The sequence below is a fragment of the Zea mays genome, chromosome 2, assembly GCF_902167145.1.
Source record: "Zea mays cultivar B73 chromosome 2, Zm-B73-REFERENCE-NAM-5.0, whole genome shotgun sequence".
NCBI lineage: Eukaryota > Viridiplantae > Streptophyta > Magnoliopsida > Poales > Poaceae > Zea > Zea mays.
In genome coordinates, this window is record NC_050097.1 from 214,064,008 (window position 1) to 214,090,810 (window position 26,803).

Consider the following 26,803-nt stretch of genomic DNA (forward strand, 5'->3'; position numbering starts at 1 on the left):
TAATATGACAAGTGAATAAACCATAGACAGAATAAGATAAAATTTTTTTGACAAGGTATAATATAGTATATATATGTAGTAGAACATAGGGTTGGTCGAGGTGACCGACTTTTTGAAGTAACATCAGAGGTCAAGGTGAGAGGGAAGGTCAATAGTTCCTAGTACGACCAGTGCTACTCTAGGTCAGCGGTCCTACAGTCAACACGGCTTTGATACCACTTATGTCACACCCGGTTTTGGAAGGCAAACCGAATGCGAACTATGTACGTTCCAGGATCAGAACTCACGTACACAGCGATTACATAAATGAACATCATCACACAATGCTCGAATAATAACATAAAAGAGTATTAACTTATTACATCACAGAGTCATAGAATCCACATAGTCATTGTCTTAACAGGTAAATCAAAGTACTAGCGAAACGCAGTAAAGATAAGGCCTCCACAGGCAGCTGACTGGGGGTTTCCGCCAACCCACATCTAAAACTCGTCGTAGTCTTGGAACTCCTGGAAGTCTCCTTCCACGACTTTGCCTTCTCCTGAGCAGTGGTTACAGTGCGGGCAACCTGGTGTTTTGTGGTAAAGCAAGGATGAGTACACATCAACGTACTCAGCAAATGTCCCGTTTGGTTGAAGTGGACTAGCTTTATGTGGGGTTAGGCTCAAGCAGTTGCTTTTAGTTGGTCAGGTATTTATCATTAGTAGAAGCCGGATTTTAGCATTAACCAACCCGTAAACCATTTCCTCGTCGAGGAACATCATCATCATAGTTGAACCAAAACCATAACATAATCCTTGTATCTCGAACCATCTGTATCTCTAATCAAAGAGGATCCCAAGGCTGCTCTTAACCGTGAGCACGGCTGATATACCAGTTTCACTACCCTCTGCAGAGGTCGCACACTTTACCCATGAGCCGTGATTCCCTCTCTAGCCCGGGTTTGCAAGACCCTTATTCACTCCCAAGGTGAATGGCCAGGGACTCACTACGAAGCCTTTACAAAGATTCCCTAGAGGTCATAGCTGCCCGTTAGGTTTCTCCAGTTTGATAAACACGGTACCTCTCCCCACAGGAGGGTGACTAAAAAGCAAAACGAAAGAACCTCGGCACCCAGCCTCGGCAGAGCAAGCACTGTGCCTGGACCCCATTGACGGCACGACGGCGAAGCAACTACACTTCTAGTTCCTCTAATTAATTAGCTAAGGGCATCCCATTTCACCCTCATGGTTGCACTGTTATCCCGGGTGGTCTCTCAACGAACAAGTCCTTACGGAGAGGTACTCAGGAAACAGCCTGAGCCCCCTAGAGTATCACAAGATCATCAACATCATCGGGATAACAGTATCATAAATAGTCACATCATGTTCATTGATTAAGTTAAAGCAATAGCAGAGTGCTAACCATAACAGCCCATAAGGTCATCAAGGATAAAGTAAAGTGTAAAGCTAGTCAATCCTTAGGTTTCAAGTAAGTAATGCGGGGTAGTAAGTTATAAATGAATAGGACATAATGGGACAGAGGACACTTGCCTTCACCAAACTGCTGATCAGGGACTTCCTCTGCAACCTCCTCGGGAAACACAGACTGCTCGTTGTCTACGTAAAGTAATCATTCACACTATGCACTTGGGAAGATAACAAACAAAAGCAACATACCAAACATATGCAGCAAAGAGATCACAAGTTCGTAGTAGAAAAAGGATAGGCACTCTGGTGTTCCCTAGGTCTGGGGTAGAGGACTATACAAAGTGATTCATTATCCACTCATCAGGTCTAAGTCAGTGGTGGGATTAAATTATTACCTGGTTTTAAGTTCCTAAACTTAGGTGTTTAAGTCCATAAACTTAAGTACTCTAACTTTTATTAAAGTCTACCAACTTCTAATTATCTCAAATAGGGTTCCAATAACCTTAATCCTATCCTAATGATTAACCATTAATTGGTACATGGAAACAGCAGGGAAACATTGTTTAAATAGATAGACAAAAACATCATGAGCATTTTGCAATTTGAAGCACCTAATTTGGAGTTCATATGACAAAGTTATGAATTTTACAAGTTTGGGGATTAAAAAAATATACCCTAAATACCTATTTTAAATTAAATAAAAGGCCCAGGGACCTAACTGAGAGAAACCAGGGACGGCGGGTTCAAATTCCAGAAAACCGGGGGTCTCTTTAAGAAAACGCGCGGGCGAAGGGGTATCGGGCTCCTACGGCCGTCAGATCTAAGGCGAACGGCCAGGATTAGATCCTGCGGGCGGGCGGGCGAGCGCGCGGCGGCCTGGGTGGCTGACAGACGGGGCCGGGCGGGCAGCGCGAGCACGCGGCTGACATGCGGGACCGGCGGGCAGCGCGAGCGCGCGGGCGGGCTGACAGGCGGGGCCCAGACGGCAGGGAGGCGGGGTGTGGGGGAAGCGGGCCTGGGCCGCTAGATCTCCGGCGGACGGCCAGGATTAGGCTTGGCCTAATTAAAACGGGACCGCCCGATCTGGGACGGACAGTGGGGATCGGGTGGCCGGCCTGGGCTTCTCCTACGGCTAGCTGGGCGACGGCGCTCGTCCCCGCGGCGGAGGACTCACCGGAGACGAGGGGCGCGGGCGCTTGGCGGGTCTCTGGGGCGACCTGAGTGGCCAGGAAGGTTGGGGAGGGCACGGGGAATCCTCTGGTGGGGTCTGGGTCGGGGCAGGGGCACCGGAGGGGGGCGGTTCACGGCGGAGCGGCTCGGCGGCGGCATAAATCTACTCCGGCGAGGAATTAAACGCAGCAGAAGGCAATACACGGGTCGATAGGGGCGGGAGAGGTTCTTTACCTCAAGGCGGGCTCCGGGGACTCCTCGGTGGCGGCAATGGCGCGACGGTGGCCCGGGGCGACGGTGGCGGACCTCCGCGGCTGCACGGAGGACGGCGGGTGAGCGCGGGCAGAGAGAAATAGGGAGGGGGAGAGGGAATTGGGGCGCGTCCCGGGTTGCGGACGTCGAGGCGGAGCTCACCGTGGCAACGGACACGGCGGAGCTCCAACGGCGGCCGGGAAACGAGCTCGGGACGGCGGGGATTTGTGGCGGCGGCGCTCTGGCGTGCGCACAACGAGGGAGAGGTGGAAGAGGGGTCTGCTGGTGTGCAAATGAGAGAGGGGGAGAGGGCGAGTGGGGTTCTGGGCCCAAGTGGCCGGGGGTGGGGCGGTTGCGAGCTCCACGCGCGACGTGGGCGCGGAGAAGGCGGCCGCGCGCAGCTCGGGCGGCGGTTACGCGGGGATGACGGGGCTGACAGCCGGGGCCCGTGGGCAGAGAGAGAGGGGAAAGCGGGGGCGGGCGCGCGGAAGGCGGCCACGCTGACGGGCGGGCCCGCCAGGGCAGAGAGAGCGGGGGGGAAAGAGGCACGCGCGCGGGATGGGCTTAGTGGGCCGAAAGGCCGAGGGGGCGGCAGGGTTGGGCTTCTTTTCCTTTTCTTTTTATTCTGGAATTTGTTTTCCTTTTTCTTTTTATTTTCTCTATTTGATTCAAATCCAAATAAGCCACAAATTCAAATTAGACTTTCCAAGAATTATGCACCAAGCAAAAGTGAAATCTAGGGTTCAACATGATGCAACAATTCATACTCCCTTAGGGTTTAACCTATTAAACTATAATTACAAATAAAATAAGCACTTTTCTCCTATAGACATGAAAAAGAAAAGAATGAGGAAAGATAAGAAAAGGGAAGTAACACCTGAATTTGTGAATATGAGCAAAGAAATTTTATACCCCCAAATTCAGGGTGTTACAAACCTATCCCCCTTAAAAGAATCTCGCCCCGAGATTCAAGGTTGGTCAGCAAAGAGTTCAGGGTATTTGGCCTTCAGATCATCTTCTCGCTCCCTGGGTGTATGGAGTAAGCTGTCTCATGAGCTTCCTTGAGGATCAGTTCCCGAATAGGTTTGAGGTCGGGAACACACAATCGGTCCTTGAACCATATTACTCCCTCTTCTGACTTAGGCATCCTTAGCTCGGCCACTACCTCTTCTCCTGACGGGGACTTCAATGTTACGGTCCTCTTGTCACAACTAACATTTGCTTCATACTTCATTAACCAATTCATCCCTAGAATAACATCTATCCCGGGGGTGTCTATTACTATTAAGTCACTGGGGAATCCTATCCCCCTTATTTCCACCATTATATTTGAGCATATTTTATCCGTTTGCACCTTGCCACCAACCGAATTAATCCTCATGGGCGGCATCATTGCCTCTACTGAGATGTTATGCAATTCTACCCAGGTTGCAGTGACAAATGAATGAGTTGCACCAGTATCAAATAACACTTTTGCGGGATGAGATTCGACTGAGAACATACCTACTGCCACATCTGGTGCATCCTGGATTGCTTCGACCTCCAAGTGGTTCACCTCTCCACGGTTGTACGCTTGGTTACGATTGCCTGCTGCCGGCTGCAGTACACCTTGCCTTGTTGGAGCATTGGGGTTGGTCTGCTGCTGCGCCAACTTCTTTAGGCACTGCATCGCCCAGTGGCCTTGATCTCCATAGTGGAAACATCCTCTGCCTCCTCCTTGTGCTGGGGCTGCTTGGTTGCTCTGATTTGCTGCTGGGGCAGGAAGGCGAGGTGTCTGGTTGTTCTGCTTCTGATTCTGATTACTTCCCTGCTGGCTGTGCTGACGATACTGCTGCTGCTGTGGGTACTGCCTCTGAAACTGCTGCTGATGCGGACGCTGATTCTGATTCTGATATCCCTGTGGGTGACCAGGCCTGCCTTGCTGAGACGAACTGCCTGAGAAACGTGGACGGCTGATGCCTCCGGTCTGGGGTCCACTCATCTTGCGCTTCCGATCTTCCATATCCTTACGCTTCTTCTCAGTCATAATTGCCCTATCGATCAGGTGCTGGAAGGTGGGGAAGGTGTGATTCATCAGCTGGTAATGCAGGGGATCCACCAAACCTCTCATGAACCTGTACTGCCTTTTGGCATCAGTGTTGACGTCTTCAGGTGCATAACGAGATAGCTGCAGAAACTTGTCTCTGTATTCACTAACAGACAGGGGTCCCTGCTTCAGAGCCAGAAACTCCTCCTTCTTCACGATCATCAGTCCCTCCGGCACATGGTACCTGCGGAAACTCTCGCTGAATTCTTCCCAGGTGATGGCTTCGGGGTCAGCATGGGTGGCGAGGTAGGACTCCCACCAGGACTGGGCTGCTCCCCTCAGCTGACGGGGGCCATACAGAACCTTCTCCCTATCGTCACATTGGGCGGTGCGCAGTTCCCTTTCCACTGCACGCAACCAGTCTTCTGCATCCATGGGGTCAGCAGAATGGGCGAAGGTAGGAGGGTGCCCTCTCATGAACTCGCCACGCTTATCTCGTGGCATCTGGGGCATCTGCACTTGCAATTGGGGTTGGGGTTGCTGTTGAGCCTGCTGCATGGCTGCCAGAGTCTGCCCAATGGCCTGCACTGCTTGGGTCTGCATCAAGAACATCTGCTCTACTGACATCGGGGGTGGTGGGGGAGGCTGCCTCTGTTGTTCCTCCTGCTGGTCATGCTGCTCTTGTTGAGCACGCCTGTTGCATCGGCGCCTGTTGTCAGACATCTGTGGAAGACATTCATACATCAGCGTTGATCTTACAATCCTTCAGCATAAGAAAAGGGAATACAGAATTCTTCATGACACTGAGTGAACAAAGAGCTTCACTGATCCTCATTATGATTCAACACAGCTTCTCAGATAGAAAGAAAAGTAGAAGTAAATGGTTTCCCAACTAAACAACTGACTTCATTAACATTACTAGCTAGGCCAAACTGCAGGGGAAACCCACAGGTTGGCAACAGTCATTACAAAGATTCGAATCCAGCACAAGTTCATCATAACAAGCATGAAAGCAACTGATAAGCAAACTAAACTGACTACCTAAGACTGAGACATCTGACTTAAGAATTATTACAAACTCCGACGCTAATGATCTAAGGATCCAGATCTATCCTGGTCCTACAGACAGGGGAACCATAAGTGTGGTGACCACGTGGCGGTGAGCGGTATGGGTGCTGAGTCCCAACAGGAGCGGGGGAACCACCCTCCTGTTGATGGCGCTCTGCCAGCTCAGCACGCAACTCCGCAATCTCCGTTCGAGCCCTGCTTAGCTCGTCCAGAGAGTGGTCTAGCTCAGTGTTAAGCACTGCGACTAGGTTGACGGTGCTGCTCAACCTAGGGTTAGCCTCACCAACAGGTGAGACAACCACACTCTCGGTGCTGCCAGTAGGGCGGCGGGGGTAGTACCTAAGGTTAAGACCGTCGGCCACCCCACCGAACAAAGAACAGTACTGGGAGAGTGCACGCCGTGCTGCATCCTGCATAGCCGCCTCTGCAGTGTCCCTCTCGGAGATGGAATAGTGCTCCGAAACGGCCTCCGCACCCCGGAGGTCATCCTCCGGACGGCGAACTAGGCAGGTAGCCTCCCAGCGGTCCGGGTACCTCCCGCGACTGTGCTGGTAGACTACACAACGATACTCGATCGACCAGGTGTGCCGGTCGAAAGCCTGGCGCAGCAAGGTGTCGAGTGCGTCGTGGAAGTGGCAACCGCGAGCGGCGTCACGGGTGATGGATCGGGCGACCCATCCTTCCGCCTCCTGCGGCTCAGAAGACTCCGTGCTGTGGCCTGAGTCGTCGTCGGGGTCTCCTCCAGGATCTCCTCCAGTAGCCGGGGCGTCCCGCGGTGGTGCAGGGGGCGCCTCCAGCTGGGCCACAGAGGAACGGGGCCTCACGGACTCCACCTCTCGCAGGGGTGGGGAGGAAGAGCCCTGCTGCTCTCTGTGCTGGCGCCGGCGTTCCTGCTCCTCACGCAGGCGGTGGTGCAGCCTCTCCAGGTGACTCGACTGACCGGACACGGTGCGGTGCAGAGGACGCTCCGCAAGTCGAGACGACAGGAAAGGAATCACCGACTTACGTGCAGTGTGTCTAAGACGAGTCATCTACAAAAGACACCGTAAGCATAAGAGTAAGAGCAGAACTAATATGACAAGTGAATAAACCATAGACAGAATAAGATAAAAATTTTTTGACAAGGTATAATATAGTATATATATGTAGTAGAACATAGGGTTGGTCGAGGTGACCGACTTTTTGAAGTAACATCAGAGGTCAAGGTGAGAGGGAAGGTCAATAGTTCCTAGTACGACCAGTGCTACTCTAGGTCAGCGGTCCTACAGTCAACACGGCTTTGATACCACTTATGTCACACCCGGTTTTGGAAGGCAAACCGAATGCGAACTATGTACGTGCCAGGATCAGAACTCACGTACACAGCGATTACATAAATGAACATCATCGCACAATGCTCGAATAATAACATAAAAGAGTATTAACTTATTACATCACAGAGTCATAGACATCCACATAGTCATTGTCTTAACAGGTAAATCAAAGTACTAGCGAAACGCAGTAAAGATAAGGCCTCCACAGGCAGCTGACTGGGGGTTTCCGCCAACCCACATCTAAAACTCGTCGTAGTCTTGGAACTCCTGGAAGTCTCCTTCCACGACTTTGCCTTCTCCTGAGCAGTGGTTACAGTGCGGGCAACCTGGTGTTTTGTGGTAAAGCAAGGATGAGTACACATCAACGTACTCAGCAAATGTCCCGTTTGGTTGAAGTGGAGTAGCTTTATGTGGGGTTAGGCTCAAGCAGTTGCTTTTAGTTGGTCAGGTATTTATCATTAGTAGAAGCCATATTTTAGCATTAACCAACCCGTAAACCATTTCCTCGTCGAGGAACATCATCATCATAGTTGAACCAAAACCATAACATAATCCTTGTATCTCGAACCATCTGTATCTCTAATCAAAGAGGATCCCAAGGCTGCTCTTAACCGTGAGCACGGCTGATATACCAGTTTCACTACCCTCTGCAGAGGTCGCACACTTTACCCATGAGCCGTGATTCCCTCTCTAGCCCGGGTTTGCAAGACCCTTATTCACTCCCAAGGTGAATGGCCAGGGACTCACTACGAAGCCTTTACAAAGATTCCCTAGAGGTCATAGCTGCCCGTTAGGTTTCTCCAGTTTGATAAACACAGTACCTCTCCCCGCAGGAGGGTGACTAAAAAGCAAAACGAAAGAACCTCGGCACCCAGCCTCGGCAGAGCAAGCACTGTGCCTGGACCCCATTGACGGCACGACGGCGAAGCAACTACACTTCTAGTTCCTCTAATTAATTAGCTAAGGGCATCCCATTTCACCCTCATGGTTGCACTGTTATCCCGGGTGGTCTCTCAACGAACAAGTCCTTACGGAGAGGTACTCAGGAAACAACCTGAGCCCCCTAGAGTATCACAAGATCATCAACATCATCGGGATAACAGTATCATAAATAGTCACATCATGTTCATTGATTAAGTTAAAGCAATAGCAGAGTGCTAACCATAACAGCCCATAAGGTCATCAAGGATAAAGTAAAGTGTAAAGCTAGTCAATCCTTAGGTTTCAAGTAAGTAATGCGGGGTAGTAAGTTATAAATGAATAGGACATAATGGGACAGAGGACACTTGCCTTCACCAAACTGCTGATCAGGGACTTCCTCTGCAACCTCCTCGGGAAACACAGACTGCTCGTTGTCTACGTAAAGTAATCATTCACACTATGCACTTGGGAAGATAACAAACAAAAGCAACATACCAAACATATGCAGCAAAGAGATCACAAGTTCGTAGTAGAAAAAGGATAGGCACTCTGGTGTTCCCTAGGTCTGGGGTAGAGGACTATACAAAGTGATTCATTATCCACTAATCAGGTCTAAGTCAGTGGTGGGATTAAATTATTACCTGGTTTTAAGTTCCTAAACTTAGGTGTTTAAGTCCATAAACTTAAGTACTCTAACTTTTATTAAAGTCTACCAACTTCTAATTATCTCAAATAGGGTTCCAATAACCTTAATCATATCCTAATGATTAACCATTAATTGGTACAAGGAAACAGCAGGGAAACATTGTTTAAATAGATAGACAAAAACATCATGAGCATTTTGCAATTTGAAGCACCTAATTTGGAGTTCATATGACAAAGTTATGAATTTTACAAGTTTGGGGATTAAAAAAATATACCCTAAATACCTATTTTAAATTAAATAAAAGGCCCAGGGACCTAACTGAGAGAAACCAGGGACGGCGGGTTCAAATTCCAGAAAACCGGGGGTCTCTTTAAGAAAACGCGCGGGCGAAGGGGTATCGGGCTCCTACGGCCGTCAGATCTAAGGCGAACGGCCAGGATTAGATCCTGCGGGCGGGCGCGCGAGCGCGCGGCGGCCTGGGTGGCTGACAGACGGGGCCGGGCGGGCAGCGCGAGCACGCGGCTGACAGGCGGGACCGGCGGGCAGCGCGAGCGCGCGGGCGGGCTGACAGGCGGGGCCCAGACGGCAGGGAGGCGGGGTGTGGGGGAAGCGGGCCTGGGCCGCTGGATCTCCGGCGGACGGCCAGGATTAGGCTTGGCCTAATTAAAACGGGACCGCCCGATCTGGGACGGACGGTGGGGATCGGGTGGCCGGCCTGGGCTTCTCCTACGGCTAGCTGGGGCGGCGGCGCTCGTCCCCGCTGCGGAGGACTCGCCGGAGACGAGGGGCGCGGGCGCTTGGCGGGTCTCTGGGGCGACCTGAGTGGCCGGGAAGGTTGGGGAGGGCACGGGGAATCCTCTGGTGGGGTCTGGGTCGGGGCAGGGGCACCGGAGGGGGGCGGTTCACGGCGGAGCGGCTCGGCGGCGGCATAAATCTACTCCGGCGAGGAATTAAACGCAGCAGAAGGCAATACACGGGTCGATAGGGGCGGGAGAGGTTCTTTACCTCAAGGCGGGCTCCGGGGACTCCTCGGTGGCGGCAATGGCGCGACGGTGGCCCGGGGCGACGGTGGCGGACCTCCGCGGCTGCACGGAGGACGGCGGGTGAGCGCGAGCAGAGAGAAATAGGGAGGGGGAGAGGGAATTGGGGCGCGTCCCGGGTTGCGGACGTCGAGGCGGAGCTCACCGTGGCAACGGACACGGCGGAGCTCCAACGGCGGCCGGGAAACGAGCTCGGGACGGCGGGGATTTGTGGCGGCGGCGCTCTGGCGTGCGCACAGCGAGGGAGAGGTGGAAGAGGGGTCTGCTGGTGCGCAAATGAGAGAGGGGGAGAGGGCGAGTGGGGTTCTGGGCCCAAGTGGCCGGGGGTGGGGCGGTTGCGAGCTCCACGCGCGACGTGGGCGCGGAGAAGGCGGCCGCGCGCAGCTCGGGCGGCGGTTACGCGGGGATGACGGGGCTGACAGCCGGGGCCCGCGGGCAGAGAGAGAGGGGAAAGCGGGGGCGGGCGCGCGGAAGGCGGCCGCGCTGACGGGCGGGCCCGCCAGGGCAGAGAGAGCGGGGGGGGGGAAAGAGGCGCGCGCGCGGGATGGGCTTAGTGGGCCGAAAGGCCGAGGGGCGGCAGGGTTGGGCTTCTTTTCCTTTTCTTTTTATTCTGGAATTTGTTTTCCTTTTTCTTTTTATTTTCTCTATTTGATTCAAATCCAAATAAGCCACAAATTCAAATTAGACTTTCCAAGAATTATGCACCAAGCAAAAGTGAAATCTAGGGTTCAACATGATGCAACAATTCATACTCCCTTAGGGTTTAACCTATTAAACTATAATTACAAATAAAATAAGCACTTTTCTCCTATAGACATGAAAAAGAAAAGAATGAGGAAAGATAAGAAAAGGGAAGTAACACCTGAATTTGTGAATATGAGCAAAGAAATTTTATACCCCCAAATTCAGGGTGTTACAGCTTGTGCCACCCTACCTCCTGGAGACGGATGGAAATCCCGACCGTAAGAACCAGGGGCAACCCGACGCAAGAAGAAGCAAGGAGCGGACACTCACCAGAGTCACGCACCCTTGGTCAGGGCGCATCAAGGGCTGGGAAAGGGCGCTAGCGTCCGGTTTCCCCAACGCGACGGCCACCCGCCCGTGGAGAACGTCGACGGGAAGAGGATCCGAGGACATCCGCGAGCCCTCCAAGTCAGCCTCCGGCGTCATCTCCCAAAGTGGCAACCGCCGCTCCGCCAAGGGAAGCACCCTCCGGCGGTGGATGGCGGCAATCACTCCCGCGGCGGTGAGTCCCCCTTTCCGCAGCGCCTCCAGGGCCTTGAGAAGGGGTTCGAGGTTCTTCTGTCTGTCGTGCGGGGTCCCGTGGCGCCAAACATCGGCGGCGATGGTAACCACTCGCTGGGAAAACGGCGGGAGCATCTCGTCGTCGTTCCGGAGGTAGAACCACCTGCGCTGCCACCCTTTATTCGAGGACGCAAGGATGGCGGGAATGTACAGCAGCGCTCGCGACTGCCTCAGTTGGAGGATGCAGCCGCCGGCCCGCACTGCCGCGCGGACCCTTCTCTCCCCCGTCGGCGAAGCAAAAAGCTCCGCGGAAAAGAGATGGGTCCATAAATCCCAGTGGGGGCGATCCCCAAATACCCTTCGCACACCGCTACGAAGATGGCGGCTTGCGAGATGGAGTTGGGGCTGAGGTTGTGCAACTCCACCCCATAGTTGTGCAGGATCGCCCGCATAAAGCGGCTCGCCGACACACCGAATCCCCGCTCATGGAAGGAGACAAAGCTCACAACGTACCCCGGCGGCAGGGACGGAGCAGCTCCGCTCGCAGGGGGAATCCACTCCGGCCGCTTCTCATCAGAGAGAGGGCAAAGTAAACCCTCAGCAACAAGATCCTCTAGGTCACCCGCCGTGACCGTGGAGAAAGGCCATGGATCGCGCGGCGAGATGATGGTCACCCGGTCGGCCATCACCGAGCAAAAGGGGTGGCGGCGGAAAGGACTGGGTAAGCGGTTTCCTTTTCTCTGGCTAAACCTCTCAGGTTGCGAAAACCTAAGGGGGAAGCGGAGCAAAGAACCGTCGCTAGACCCTCCTCCGAGTATATAAAGGCCAAGATGAGACCCGTTCAACGTTTCGTCCGGACCCGCCGCGGGATTCAAAAAACCCAAAGCAAAACGGTTGTTCCTCAAACGGCTCGCGCACGCGCAACGGCCGCCCCGCGAACCGCACGCCCCGTCGCATTAACTCCGCGGCGGGAAAGGCGGCGCCTCTGGCAGGGGGAGCGAGCGACGCTTCGCCTTCGTCATAATGACCGCGTCAAAAAAAAGGTACACCACGTCGTTCAATTTCAAATCCTTTTCCTTTTTTCCTCTTTCTATCTCTTACAACAGGGACCGGGAAAGGGGGATACCCCGAAAAGGATCCTTCTCCGTGAAGGAACCAGGCTCCGAGCCTCCCTACTGATCAAAGGTTCGAAGGCTGGCCCCTCGGAAGGGTTCAACAGCCGCCTCAGAGCGCGTGGGCTCCACACCCACTACTGGTCAGAGGTTCGAAGGTCGGCCCCTCGGAAGGGTTCAACGACCGCCTCGGGCTACTCGGGCTCCGCGCCCACTACTGATCAGGGGTTCGAAGGCTGGCCCTCGAAGGGTTCATAGCCGCCTCAGACACAGAGCGAGGGATGACCATGGGTACGTTCGATACATAACCAAGGCTCGGGCTGCGCTCCCGAGGTACCCTAGGACATTTCCGAGACCAGTGGGAACAATCTTGTAACGGAATCCCATCAGAGGGAGGCATCGAGCCCTCGGACCCCGTCGACAGGGGACCGGGTCCGGCAGATCACCCGTAGGTACTTTTGGGCGCGCCTCTGGGCCTCTAGCCGACCCCTAGCAAATGGGGCACGGACGTCCGCTCGGATTACCCGCCAGCAGCTCACCGGAGACACCATGTTCGGCGCCCACCGAGGGCAACATGGCGCTTTCCCCCTGTCCTCCTTGCGGAAAGGCGACGCAGGGGCATATGTAAAAAAGTCGAGTCTGTCCCTGATCGTCCTCTCGCCCTGTGCAGAGGCTCGGGGGCTGCTCTCGCAAACACGGCTCCAGCCAAACCGTTGACAGCGTCAATATACCAGCCCGAGAACTTGGAACCCGACCGTGCACCCGGGCTACGGCCAGCTCGCATGAGGGAACGACCAGACCAGCCGAAGCATTACGCGAGGCATTAAGACCTCGGAGAAGTCAAACCACTCCTCCGAGGCCTCGGGGGCTACACCCGGCGGGTGCGCTCGCGCGCACCCACCGGAACAAAACGCAACCGAGAAAGGCTGGTCCCCTTGCAACAAAGTGCGACAAAAGCCTCCAAGCGAGTGTTAACACTCCCTTCGAGGCTCGGGGGCTACTGTCGGGGACCATAATTAGGGGTACCCTCAAGGCTCCTAATTCTCAGCTGGTAACCCCCATCAGCACAAAGCTGCAAAGGCCTGATGGGTGCGATTGAGTTAGGGATCGGTCCATTCGAGGGACTCGATCACGCCTCGCCCGAGCCTAGCCTCGGGCAAGAACAGCCGACCCCGGAGGATCTCCGTCTCGCCCGAGCCCCCCCCTCCAGCGGCGAACATACTTCCGGCTTGCCCGAGGCCCTGTCTTCGCCAAGAAGCAACCCTGATCAAATCGCCGCACCGACCGACCAAATCGCAGGAGCATTTAATGCAAAGGTGGCCTGACACCTTTATCCTGACGCGCGCCCTTCAGTCGACAGAGCCGAAGTGACCGCAGTCACTTCGCCGCTCCACTGACCAACCTGACAGAAGGACAACGCCGCCTGCACCGCACCGACTGCAGTGCCACTTGACAGAATGAGGCTGACAGGCAGTCAGGCCCGACCTCAGGCACCATAGGAAGCTCCACTCCGCCCGACCCAGGGCTCGGACTCGGGCTAAGCCCCGGAAGACGGCGAACATCGCTCCGCTCGACCCAGGGCTCGGACTTGGGCTAAGCCCCGGAAGACGGCGAACTCCGCTCCGCCCGACCCAGGGCTCGGACTTGGGCTCAGCCCCTGAAGACGGCGAACTTCGCTCCGCCCGACCCAGGGCTCAGACTCGGGCTAAACCCCGGAAGACGGCGAACTCCGCTCCGCCCGACCCAGGGCTCGAACTTGGGCTCAGCCCCAGAAGACGACGAACCCCGCTTCGCCCGACCCAGGGCTCGGACTCAGCCCTGGCCTCAGCCGACGGTCTCCGCCTCGCCCGACCCAGGGGCTCGGACTCGACCACGGCTACGGAAGACAGACTCGACCTCGACCTCGGAGGAGCCTCCACATCGCCCAAGCTAGGGCGCGGACCGGCCACGTCAACGGGAGGCACCATCATTACCCTACCCCAAGCTGACTCAGGCTACGGGGAACAAGACCGGCGTCCCATCTGGCTCGCTCCGCCAGATAGGCAATGATGGCGCCCCGCACGCTCCCTGACGACGGCGGCTCTCGGCCCCCTTACGGAAGCAAGAGGACGTCAGCAAGGACTCGACAGCCCTGACAGTTGTCCTTCCGCCAGGCTCCAGCGCTCCTCTGACGGCCACGACACCACACGAACCGGGTGCCAAAACCTCTCCGGCTGCCACGACGACATATACTTAGGGCGCTAGCTCTCCTCCGCTAGACATGTAGCACTCTGCTACACCCCCCATTGTACACCTGGATCCTCTCCTTACGCCTATAAAAGGAAGGACCAGGGCCCTCTTACAGAGGGTTGGCCGCGCGGGGACGAGGACGAGACAGGCGCTCGCGTGAGGCCGCTCGCTCCCTCTCCCGTGTGGACGCTTGTAACCCCCTACTACAAGCGCACCCGACCTGGGCGCGGGACGAACACGAAGGCCGCGGGATTTCCACCTCTCTCACGCCCATCTCCGGCCACCTCACTTCCCCCCTTCGCGCTCGGCCTCGCGCCGACCCATCTGGGCTGGGGCACGCGGCGACATTTCACTCGTCGGCCCAGGGACCCTCCGGTCTCGAAACGCCGACAAAACTGAGACATGTTTTGGCAGAGATGTGCTGCAATATATGTACATCAACCAATCATACCCACAGCTATATTCTACTTCAAACTGAAAACTAACTAACGCAGAAGCAATCATGCCCACAGCTATATTCTACTTCAAGCTCGAGAGATACACATACTTAGAACAGAGTACAAGTATAACACACGATGACTCAATTTAACTGGTTTCAAAGTTGGTCCTTACATCGAGAACCTTTTGTTTTGTGGCATTGTCATGAGAGATTCATCTGTATCAATGTTTGATACAAACTTTTTACTTCCGTCGTAACACACGGGCACATACCTATAACAATACAACACATATGTAAATAAGTTATCGTGTTATTATACGGTTCCGTCGCAACGCACGGGCACTCACCTAGTAGATTATATAAGAGCATAACAACTTGTATAATGAATGATTGGAATCTAAAAACTTTGGAGAAAAAAGTGATTCTAAATTAAACTAAAGAAGTTTGTAGCTTGGAATATATTCTTCTGTTTTACTTATTTAGTTGGGATTCTAGATTTGTGGCAAAAAATCTGGTCCAAAAAGCTGGACCTGGACCAAACACACCTAGAGTCCTAGACACCCTAGCACCTCTCGGCCGCGAAACCCACAGTTCGGATCCCGGAGGTGCACCGCGGCCGGGGCGGCACACGAGCCGGCTAGCCGCGATGGCCGGGCGAGCGTAACGACTGTCTAGTAGTATGACTGTACGAGACACGGCGGTAGTGGCAGCTGGCACGAAGGGAGATGATTAAAAATACCGTGGCCACGCTGATGGTGCGCCTCCACCACCTGCCCCTGCCCCGCGCCGCGCCCGCTCCCACCTACCGTTGCGGCCGCCACCTCGCCCTCGCGCCCCCTCTCCCTCGGCTGCGGGCATCGGCCGCCGTCATGTCAACGGCGGCGGAACAGACGATCGCCGACCAGAAGCGCACGCTGCGCGCCGAGGTGCGCAGGGCGCTGAAGGCCCTCTCTGCCGACCAGCGCGCCAGCGAAGGTGATGCCTCGCGACCTGCTTCGAGCATGTCCGCTTTGGTTCCAGTTCTTTAAGACTGTAACGCGGTTGTAGGGGGCGTTGGTCACCACATGTTCGTCGATTTGACAACTAGGGAGTGCGCTTTGCCCGTGCTGCTCTTGGCTAGATTTTTACGCAGAGTAGAACGAGAAATAAAAAGGATGTGAAAGATTTGTGCAACTTCACAGTAGATTCGAGTTCGACATTTTATTTCAAATTCATGGGACTATGTAGTGTCTGAGAACCTGATGAGAATTGATATTTGACTCCTGATTAAGATGAACAGATATATGTTGTATTTACAGTTGAATACTGATAATGAAAGCGTCATAGCAGACACAAGGAAAAATAAAGATTTGTGTGCTCTAGCTTTGATTTTACGTTACTGCAACGAAGTGGAATATACTTAATTTTTATCTGGTATCTAGAGACTTCAATTAGTATTGGGATGGCTATACAACACTATTGCTTACCTTCTGGGACAAAGTGTTGTTTGATTTGAGTATTTGGAGGTTAAAATTTTCTTATTTTTTCTAGATCTGGCTATTCAAACTACAATACTGGATTCCTCTTGGTTCAAAGCAAGCAAACGGTTGTGCGCTTATATAAGCTGTCAGCAGTTGCGAGAAGTTGATACATCAAAAATACTAGCAGAGTGTCTACCGTCGAATCCTGGTGAGTCCATCTGTAGTTATGCCCGTTACAGATTCTGTCGCTAACAATTAGGTTTTCCTTAAGGACAAGAGGAACTGGCAAAGGATCTTTATGTTCCTCGAGTGGAGGATAAGAACCGTAACATGAGGATGCTCAAAATCACCACCATGGATGATTTAGTTAAGAATTCAATGAACATTCTGGAACCATCGCCTGTGGATGCTACTGGGAACAATCGTGAAGATGGTACGAAATTTTATTTTCATGTTACTGCAAAGCTTTCTCCACATCTAATTTATATGAGTTACTGTATTGTTGGGGTTTAGGGTTTACATGTTTTCATTACCTGTCCTGTCTAATTATATAAGTTACTGCATTCATGGGCTGGTAAACTTGACATGTATTCATTACCTCTGATCCTTGTTTTATCCATGCAGTATTGTCATCATTGTCTCCTGTTGATCTTTTTTTATTGCCGGGTAGGTTCTCTTTCATTTACTTCATAAATGCTCCACCACATGGGCTCAATTGGATAATACTTGTTATTCATGCAGGACAAGCTTTTGATAGAACTGGTCGAAGACTGGGGCGTGGTGGAGGGTATGATTACATAGTAAAATTACATTTGCCTGTCCGGAATTGATATCTTTCAGGGACAATTCAGAAAATACAATACACTATAAGAAATGTGATCACAAACTGTATGAATCCCAAATTTTGTTTCGGTTCAATAATATTGAAGTTTTAATACCTTGCTCTGGTACCAGAAGAGTCGTTTGTGATCATAGCGACACTTACCACCTAAGACAGTAATCATATCTTTCAGATGCAAAACTCGTGGAAAGGTTGATTCATACTCACATAAACTCTTTGTGTGGCTAAGAAATCAAGCATTTCTCATGACATCTGGATTCTGAACCAACAAACTTGCAACTGAGAGCTTGTAACCTGGTCCTGTGGATTGGATCCAGGATTCGATGTATGAACATGAATTCTGTATAGTTACATCTTAGAACTTTGAAAGAGTAAATCCATGCTGGTGCGGCATAAGACAATAAGCCTATCACTGTCTGGTTTCTTTCTTGATTCTGTATATTGTGTAAAACGCCTGAGTACATGAACCCCAAAGATATATTGTTCTACTCTAATGGATGGTTAAGTTTATGCTAAAGTACACAGCTATGATTTTTGATTTCTTGAAAGGTTTTTATGCTGCTATATGATTGTTTCTTTTTCCAAAATTAAAAGGTACTATGACACATTCTTGCTGAAGTACCAAGAACTTGCAAAAGAGAAAGGGTGGAACCAGCCTCTCTTAGGTATGTGATGCACATATTTTATATGCAGATTTGCTAGTATTTTCCTTCAACTTTATCTTTATAATTATGGATCTTTTTCTGATACTGTTTTGCAGCAAGTTGTTTTATTTTGTTTGTGATATTTAGTTAAATTATACTTGCCTTCTCTACTTTGCTGTTTGAACAATCTACTTCAGATGTTTTGAAGTGAAAGGCTAGAGTTGATGTAAATAGCATTTCATGGTCCAATTAATAGTATAAAAGGCTGTTGGGTCTATGGGTAAAAACGTATGCTCGTATTATAAGATTTTCTAATATCAAACTACTGTTATTTTGTAGAACTGATTAGTCATTTGTTATCAGTCTCTGATTTAGAGTTGACTAATGTTCCAAACTAAGTAAATTAATTTCAAAGATGACAATTGCTAAGCTTCTGCTTGCATCAGCTCTCAACAGAGATCTAGCGACAAAAAAATCATTTTGATTTCTAAATCATGCAATGGTTGATGTAAACTTGGATGTGGCATGACAGCAGTCACATACTTCTCACTTTTTTGGGGTTCTGCCTACCTACACCTGTCACAACTGTCAAGCTAAGTATGCAAGATAAGAATATGAGCTAGGTTTGACAGAGCAGACACTTATTGTTGTTCCAGAGCGAAACAGTATAGCTGGCATAAAATAGTGACAATAGTAAGCCGTGGTGTGTGCTTTGAATCAAAAGTTTTGTCATACCAAATCAACAAGTCAACTGGAGATTCATTGTCTACTTCGGATAAATGATTTACTTTTTTATAACAGAGACATACATATTTCATTTACTTCTACATGACCATGAAATCTGTTAATCGAAATGCAAATACCTTTTAGCTTCTTTGCTATTTTGCCTTCCACTGAATCCATGAGATAATAACTGGTAATACAGTATGTGACATGAAAGCCATCTGTTGTTACTAAATTAACCATGGTGAATTTTGCTTTCCCATTTTGAAGTTGCTCTTTCGTACTCGGTGCAAATTATGGACGAGGGCATCATCCCAGTCAATTCAACTGATGTTCCTATTGATGCTCTGGTCTCATCGTCCGGTGTTATTCCAATAAGTGCTGCGGCGTTGCAGAGGATGCAATGAAGTTGATTGGCCTCTGTAGCCATGCTTTCACAACAAGCACCTTCTTCTGATCCCTGGTTGCACTAGCAAATACACCAGCAGATCAAGGAAACTGTCTCTTTTTTCCCCCTCGTGGCTCCTCTCTTGTATCATCTTTTACGTTTTAACAGGGTGAACTGGACGTCTACATCTTATTCCAGCCACTTCAGATTTATTTTTGTTGAGGCATCTGTAGACAAATCTTATTTAGGCTTTGTTCGGTTAATCCTGTTACCCCGGTTAATCCTGTTACCCATGGATTAGACGAGATTAGAAAAAATTAAGAAGAAGTTTAACTTATTTGAGATTTAAACCCACCCAATCCTACTCAATTCATATGGATTGAGAGTTAACCGAACAAGTTTTTACTTGTAACAATCCCTTACTTGTAGTCGCGACGGTTGCAACTTTAAAATGAATTGCCAATAATTAAATCCAAGTAAAATTTCTCCACAAATAAACATGTTTCAGACCATCAGATATTGTCCCTCTACTGATAAAATTCATGTTTTTCGGTATAAAGATTTAGTTATACCTTAAAGAATACAGACAACAATAATGGTTTTCAAAATATTTAGCTTCAAAACATTTAAATTATATGCAGCGTTGCTAGCGCCCAGGTCAATACGAACCGAGGCTGCTAGCGCCACAACCAACGAAACGCACGGGAGACAGCGACGTCCGTTCCGTTCCGTGTGCCCCGTTGTCGCCGGCCGGTTGTTTTGTCGCCTAGTCGAGAGCTTGAACCACCGTGCTCCAGCCTCCAGTTGCGTCGCGGCACGGCGCACGAGCGGGATTGTCTAGCTATTAGCATTAAAAAGACCGCGGCGGTCGGGCGGCGCTAAAACAAATTAAAAAAATCACGCGTCGCCGTCGGGCGCGTTCGGTGCGGCGGACGCGCGGGTGATTGGACAGACAACCGCACATGCTGCTCGCGTGCACGATCGTGGCAGCCAAACCGGGCGGGGCATCAGCCTGAGCGAGCGTCGCGTCGCGTGCACCGGACGGCCGGTGCTCCCGAGTGCCGCCGAGTCCCCTTCAGCCGCCCGTCGCTCTCCCTGCAGCCGCGGGGTCTGGAGTCTGGACGCGTAAAACGACCCGAGGTAGTCCGGGCGACCAGGTCTCGTCTCCAGGACAAAGATGCTGTGTACTAGGATACGAACAGGAGGTACTAGTAGGCGAGGCCGAGCGTCGGTCACGCAACAAACGAGCAATGGTCCGAGGCGTCGTCGTCTCCGGGGCCGCGTGAAGTGAACCCTCTTGCCGTTGCCGTGCCGACGTGCGCAGCCAGTGCGATGGCATGGCACTGTTGGACGCACCCAGGTCCAGGTCGGCCCCGCGCACGCCGCGGCGGGGTGCATGCATGCGTCGACCAATAATGGGAGCGGCGCACGTACAGAGACCGATAATGATTTCGCAGCTGGATGGAAACCTGTGCCGATGCCTGCGCCTTCTTCGTGCAGGTGCGTGCGCCGCGCGGCGCCAGCACGACGGATGATTGGTTTGGTGCTAGCATTCGTGTTAGGTACAGCCGTAAAAACTATCGAAACCTGTCACGGTCGCACCCCGTGACTGTAATTCCAAAACCGCATTCAAATCAGTTGGGTTTCTTGTTAGGTTGCAGCCGTAAAAACTACCGAAACCCGTCCACGTTTCGCATCCATAAGTGCAATTCTAAACCTGCATCCAAACCCGAAACCATTTTAGGGTATCCGATGATTTTACTGAGTGTACACTTTTAAACAATAATTTAGCAAAAAAACAATCAAGTAGTAACAATAGTTGAGTTATATGTATGAATTTTAAATTTTTCCACCTTGAGAACATTTCATAAATCATTAGCTAAGTTAATTATTTAAAATAATTACTATTGTATCTTTTTTTTCGGGTTTGTCATCATGTTTGGTGCGAAGACAAGAGCATCTACAAGAAGAGAAAAGCAATGGAACAATATGTCTATGTGGTTTGTGAGCCACTTGGCGTAATAGCAACAGAACTACTAGTAGTAGTAGTAGATGGTGTGCATAGAAGATAAAAAAAACATTGGTCTCGAGTCCGTAATCTCAGGCAGGCGTGAGTGTTTGCGTTTCGCAGACATGCTGTCGCAGCGTCGGCAAAGCTGGCGATATACTAGCGAACAGTCTGTACTCTGTACTGTACGGGGTGCTCTGTACGCAGCGGCGGCCTAGAGTAGCTCACACTCCCAGAGAAGATACTCCCCACATGGCCACATCGTAAAAAAAAAAAGTGTTGAGAGAAGATACTCCCACAGTCCCACTGTGATAAACTGTCAAAAATAAAAACAAGAGTAGCACGTGAAGAGTAAAATGTCGTGCAGTCACAGTCACGGCCAAGACCAAGAGAGACAAGATCGTCCAGCCACAAAGTTCAGCGCGTCCTCTTTTTTACCCACGAGACCACGCATTTCGAAGCGCTAACAAAGGACGAGCCAGCGTTATCAATAATTCAATCCGGACGGACGATCGACTGTTCCGATTCACCTCATTTTACCAGTCCATGAATCAAAACAACAGAATCATCACCTACACCGAAATACTTATGCCCGATCCAATCGCAGCACGAATGAATGCGTCGACAATTTCTCATGCGACCACGAAGGCACGAACTACACACTTTTTTTTGTTGCCGGTCTCACAGCAATCGTCTCCTACTCCCGGCATTGCTGTAGGGGAGCTCAAAGATCCCGAGCTTGCTGTGAGCGCGACGACGGCCGTGGCCGCTTCACTCACTTGGCGCCGACGCCGAGCGTGAGCTCGAGCTCCTCGGCGGCGACCTCGTGGATGCGCTCGCCTTCCCACGGCGTGACGCGGCCCTTGTCGAACTCGAACTCCGCGCCCGCCACCCCGTCCAGCTCCATGGAGTCGGAAGCGGACGCGCCGCCGCCGCCACCGGCCGGGTTGACGAGGTTGTACGCGGGCGACGCGGGCGCCGTGGTGGCCGCCCCGATCTGGAAGCTGATCCAGCGGCCGGAGTCCGCCACCGCGGAGCAGCAGACGTCGGACTCGTCGCACTCGGGGATGGTGTCCGGGTGCTCTTCGCGCCGGCGCGCGCGGGTCGGGCTGGCGGGGGCGGACACCGCGAAGAAGGGGTGGCGGAACGGGTCGGCGGCGGCGGCGGCGTCCCAGTCGGGCTTGCGGACCTTGGCGGGCGGCCGCGACGCCGCCGTGGGCGACGAGAGCGGCGGCGTCACGGGCGCGCTGCTGGAGACGCGGAGCGGCGGCAGGCCCCGGAGGAACGGGAGCAGGGAGGAGGCCGCCGCCGCCGCTGCGGCTGCTGCGGCGGCGGGGCCGGGGGTGTGGCTGTTGCTGCCGCTGCCGTGGTCGAGGCGCGTCGGGCTCGGGAAGCTCGACGACGCCGGGCTGGCGTGGTAGGACGGCACCGGGCTCGGGAAGCTCGAGGACGGCGCGCTCAGCAGCTGCGAGGACGAGCACGGGCTCATCATCCCTGGCGGCGGCTTGCATCCCTGCAAAGACGACGCAAGAAGCGCACGGTGAGGTCAGCCAAAGCTCCGACCGGATCTGTTGCGCGGACAATAAGCACCCAGCGAGAGATCCAGGGAAACGGTAGGGTAGAGAGATCGGGGAGCAGAGGCAGAGCAGACCACGCATGCAGCGAATAAAAGCGTCGGTCCAACAAAGATCGATATCCCTCACCTTTCGGTAGGTGGTGCCGTCGTCCTCGACGACCCACCCCGCCTCGCGGCACAGCGCCTTGAGCACCTCGTTGTTGTCGCAGTGCTTGGGCAGCTTGTAGTTGCCGAGCGCGCGGAGGCCCGTGAAGATCTTGGCGGCGATGGCCCTCCGCCGGCGCTCCCGGCGCTTGTTGTTCTCCCGCTCCTTCCATGTCGGCGTCCGCCCGAGGCCTCCCACCGCCGCCGCTCCCGACGTCATGCTCTGATGCTCAGCCCCTTCCCCTCCCCCGGCCTGCCGCCCTTTTCTTTGATGGAGGGGTGGTGGGTGGCGTATTGTGCTCAGTATTGACTAGTGGGGGCGGGCGGGAGGGAGGGAGGGAGAGGGCTGCTGCCTGTCTGTGTGCGGCACTGCTCTGGGTCATGGGCTCATGGCATGGCATGGCATGCGAGCTGCTGGAAGCTTTCCCCCTCGCGGGCCCGGCCGGCTCACGACTGTCACGAGGGTGGTAGTGGTACGGTAACATTACTTTATTGCAACTGGATTGGCTAGATTCTACTGGCACGGCCATGGTGGGTCGGTATGACCAGTACTTTTTCCTCGCTTTGCCCGGCTCGGCTTTTGGTGAGCCAGACGAGAGTGGTGTGCTGCGCGTGAGCGAGGCGAGTGCAGCAGGGTAGGGCCGGCAGTGGCGGGCCCAGGATTTAGAGTGTGGGTATTCAAATTTTTTTATAAGATGGTTTTTTGGAAGATTAAAACATGTCTATTGACATATATAGTTAATTATATGTATAACCTAAAATTAAGCACATACGCTATGGTCATAACTGATTCAATAACTAGTCTACTAAACTCAGATTTCATACAACTATTTCAAAAAAATTAAATCTAAATGCATCTGTTGGTTGTTGCTCAGTTGCTGGCTGACTGCTTGTCCTCTTTGTCATTTTCCAACCGCTAATGCCCCATCTGCAGCCCAGTACTGCAAGCAGCAAAGCAGGGGAGGCTAGGTCGGGTGACCACTGCTGGGTAGGCTTGGACATTGGCACGATACGACCTTGCCCCTAGTTGTCTGTCCTGGCACGTGGTGACGCCCTGACTATGTTGGATTGAAGGCTCGGACGACGAACGACATACGACGCAACAACGAGGCCAGATGCAACACAATGACAGTTAGTCGATCAAGTCTAGGCACCTAGCTGTGCCACGGAGCCACGATGTCTCAACGGAGGTGCTGGTGTCTCCATGGCACGTGGGGCTGCAAGATGTGACCACGACTTGGTGGCTGGCGTATCTGGTGGCTCTGCCATGTTGCGACTACAATAAAATTTAGTGATTTTTTTTGTCGTGAGATACTAAGATGTGCTTTGTCGCTCAGTTGGGCTTCATGGTCCACGACAAACGATTGAATTAGTTAGGTACGAGAGGTAGGAATGAGATATTTTAGTCCAAATTAACAGAATACATTTATTTATTTGATTTATTTTTTATTTTATATGCATATACACTATATACATGTATATATATTAAAACTCTTTTGCCAAAAATAATGGGTATTCATTTGAATACCCTTGAATTGAATTGGGCCCGCCCCTGAGGGCCGGTGCCGGGCATGTGCCTTGGGATCTGCGACGGCGAGCTTCACGGCGGCTGTGCCACCGTCGTAGGCGTGTCCAGTCCAGCAATACAGCAGCATCGTGGGAAAGGCCGCGTAGGCTGTGCTGGACTGCTGGTACGTTTCTTTTGCAAAGTGGCGCGTACTCGCATGGAGATTTGATGACCTCACTGGAAGGGATTAGCAGCCGCAGACCGCAGGCCGCAGTGCGCGATGATGCGTATCGTCTCTGACGTCCATGTGCGCAACGTAGCGCACTCTGCCGTCTTGTTCCTTTGGCTATGGCGGAGCTCCAGCGCCTGTGCCCCCGTCCAACAATGGCGCCTCCAGCATTCCTTTCCCAACCCAAGACGACGCATTGCCGCTTTGTCCTGCCTAGTTAACCAGTCACGGCGGGAAGGCCTTTCACCTCCGAGGCCGCGAGAGACAAGGCTGTCAGTGACACAGCGCCTTCAAAGCCCCGTTGCTTTGACCGGACCGGACCGGACCGTACCGAAACACTCATGACTCACAGTAGTAGGACGTGCTGTAGTAGTAGTACACGGGACGGACGTGGCCCCGCCTCATCCTCAGCCATGGTCACGCGGCCGTCCGTCCGTGGCTGGTAACTGGCCGGACGGGGACCATCTGGCGCCGCCGTGAAGGCGTGGACCGTGTGCCGCGCGGGATCCGGCATGCCGTTCCAGTTTGACCGCCAGATTACACGGGGCCGTGGAAGGCAGACTGCCCAGTGCATGTGGTTCCCGGGCAGCTTAAGCTACGCATATTTTATCCCGGGCCACGGGTAGGTGTTGTTGGTGTCCAAGAGCCAAGGCCCATCTTTGTGTGACCTACGGGTTGCTACTGCACACGATGCTTCTCGGCCCATGTTTATTTCCTGGCCCGTCTTTAGCTTGGGCAGTTTCGTAGTCGGCATCAGGAATTCAGGAATGCCAGCGTTCACAGAAATTTAGCCCTTTGCTGCGTCTGCAGGGTGGGCCTTTGTGGGCTGCCACTACTGCCTCGCCCGTTGCCCTGTCGAACCGAAAACGATTTTCGACATACTATTCTCTCGCTGACAATTCATCATTTGACATTTCGCTTCACCTTTGTCTCCAGCGTCTTGTTGACTTGTTGTCACGTCTTCCGAAGTCGAAGCTGTTGCTCCAATTCTCAGGTTCACACACAGGCACAGGTGACTCGTTGGAGTCTTGGAGGGAGAGTGTTGGAGTCTTGGAGGGACAGGTCAGGGACAGATTAGTAGCCAAACTCACACAAATACCCGGGCAAATTCATCTGATTTTTTTGGATTGATACACCGCACGCACGCATTTTGGATGCTAATGACGCTCGGCTTGCATGCCCACGCCCAGTTCGTTTTTTTGCGGAGGCGACGACCAAAACAAAATCGAGCGTCAAACGTTGGCCAGCCGTCACGTCTGGCGGCATCCAAACGCACCATTTGAATTGGAACTCACTAACATCTTCTCATCGCTGAGGACCACCCACACACACAAAACTTAGGCTGCTACCACGTGCTTGGTTTAAACAAATATTCGTACGGTCTTCGCATGAGTTTCCATGAATATTCATACAAGTCGCCGTGTTATCCCTTATCACCACACACACACACTAAAAAAAAAAACACAAATTGAACAAGTGTTCGCTACAGTTCTTTCTAACTGATAGAGTTCATGTTCGCACAATTTGACCATATATATACTAGCTATTTCCTAGATGCTTCTAACGACGCCAGTGGCAGATATGGATAGAGATGTTCTTTCTCCGTGTGGATATAAACAGAGAGAATTCTTCCCACAATGGGCAAACGGGGACATGATTCCTCATCCTATTTCCCGCGGGGACTCATTAAACTTGCATTTGACGATGTTATTGTGTATCAGTTAATGATAAAAATAAATAATTACGTTGTCAAGAGATCACTTATTATATAAATATGTTTATTTTGATATACTTAATGATTTCTTACATCTTATAATATGTATAAGTGATAATGTTTCATATTAATAACAAATGACGTATATGTAAATTATACTTTAAACGGGGACGAAGATCATGTTAAGACCCTGTTCGGTTGTACAGGAATAAATTAGGATTCGTTTCAGCTCATCAAAATCTATATAAATTAGAGAAGTAATCTGACTAGAAATTAATCCGGTGCTCCAATCCCTACAAACCGAACAGGGCCTAAAGATTTATGTCCGTGAGGAACGGAGATGGAAAGCTATTCGCGGTAGGAAATTCACCATTGTCATCGGTAGTTATGGACCAGAGCGAGTGGAGAGAGAGAGCGCGCGCGATCTCTTGATTGAGAAGCGCTAGCTAGCTAGCTGGTCAACGGCTTCCGTTATCCTTTTTCCCTGTTCTCAAACGGCATGTCCTTTTCTGTCACCAACGCAACCGAAAACGGCACGAGGTAATAAAACCCTACGTGCGCTTGCAGCTACACTGCAAATAGGCAAGCATGCCTCCGCGCTGCGCGTTTTTCCTTCCACGTGATTTGGAACCTGGAGAGAGAGAGTCAAATGACAGAAAGTTCAGCAGGTGAGAACGAGATCACCAAAGGTCGTCGCAG

At 52.1% G+C, this 26,803-nt stretch overlaps 2 protein-coding genes across 3 annotated transcripts; one reads left to right on the forward strand and one right to left on the reverse strand.

Moving 5' to 3' along the window:
• The first annotated feature begins 15,381 nt into the window (after nt 1–15,381).
• Nucleotides 15,382–19,215, forward strand: LOC103647771 (5-formyltetrahydrofolate cyclo-ligase, mitochondrial). Of its 2 annotated transcripts, none has more exons than XM_008672284.4 (7): nt 15,382–15,845; nt 16,401–16,538; nt 16,602–16,763; nt 16,955–16,996; nt 17,072–17,117; nt 17,766–17,836; nt 18,809–19,215. In XM_008672284.4, exons 1-7 carry the CDS (start codon nt 15,596–15,598, stop codon nt 18,943–18,945), a joined length of 846 nt encoding a protein of 281 aa, XP_008670506.1. In that variant the 5' UTR covers nt 15,382–15,595; the 3' UTR covers nt 18,946–19,215. The 2 variants fall into 2 exon arrangements, with proteins under 2 accessions (XP_008670506.1, XP_008670507.3); XM_008672285.4 differs by having other exon boundaries at nt 15,408–15,845; nt 16,608–16,763.
• Nucleotides 19,216–21,387: 2,172 nt separating this feature from the next.
• LOC100274111 (uncharacterized) lies at nt 21,388–23,006 on the reverse strand. The gene is given in 2 exon segments (NM_001349167.1): nt 21,388–22,447; nt 22,638–23,006. Coding segments are annotated over 2 exon segments (975 nt in total). The 5' UTR covers nt 22,875–23,006; the 3' UTR covers nt 21,388–21,709.
• Nucleotides 23,007–26,803: the final 3,797 nt, after the last annotated feature.

Excerpts from the sequence above, each read along its gene's own strand:
- LOC103647771 (XM_008672284.4), top strand. The coding sequence starts at position 15,596 with ATGATTAAAAATACCGTGGCCACGCTGATGGTGCGCCTCCACCACCTG. Across the intron at positions 16,764-16,954 it reads TGGGAACAATCGTGAAGATG|TATTGTCATCATTGTCTCCT; the intron begins GTACGAAATTTT and ends TTATCCATGCAG. Across the intron at positions 17,837-18,808 it reads GTGGAACCAGCCTCTCTTAG|TTGCTCTTTCGTACTCGGTG; the intron begins GTATGTGATGCA and ends CCCATTTTGAAG.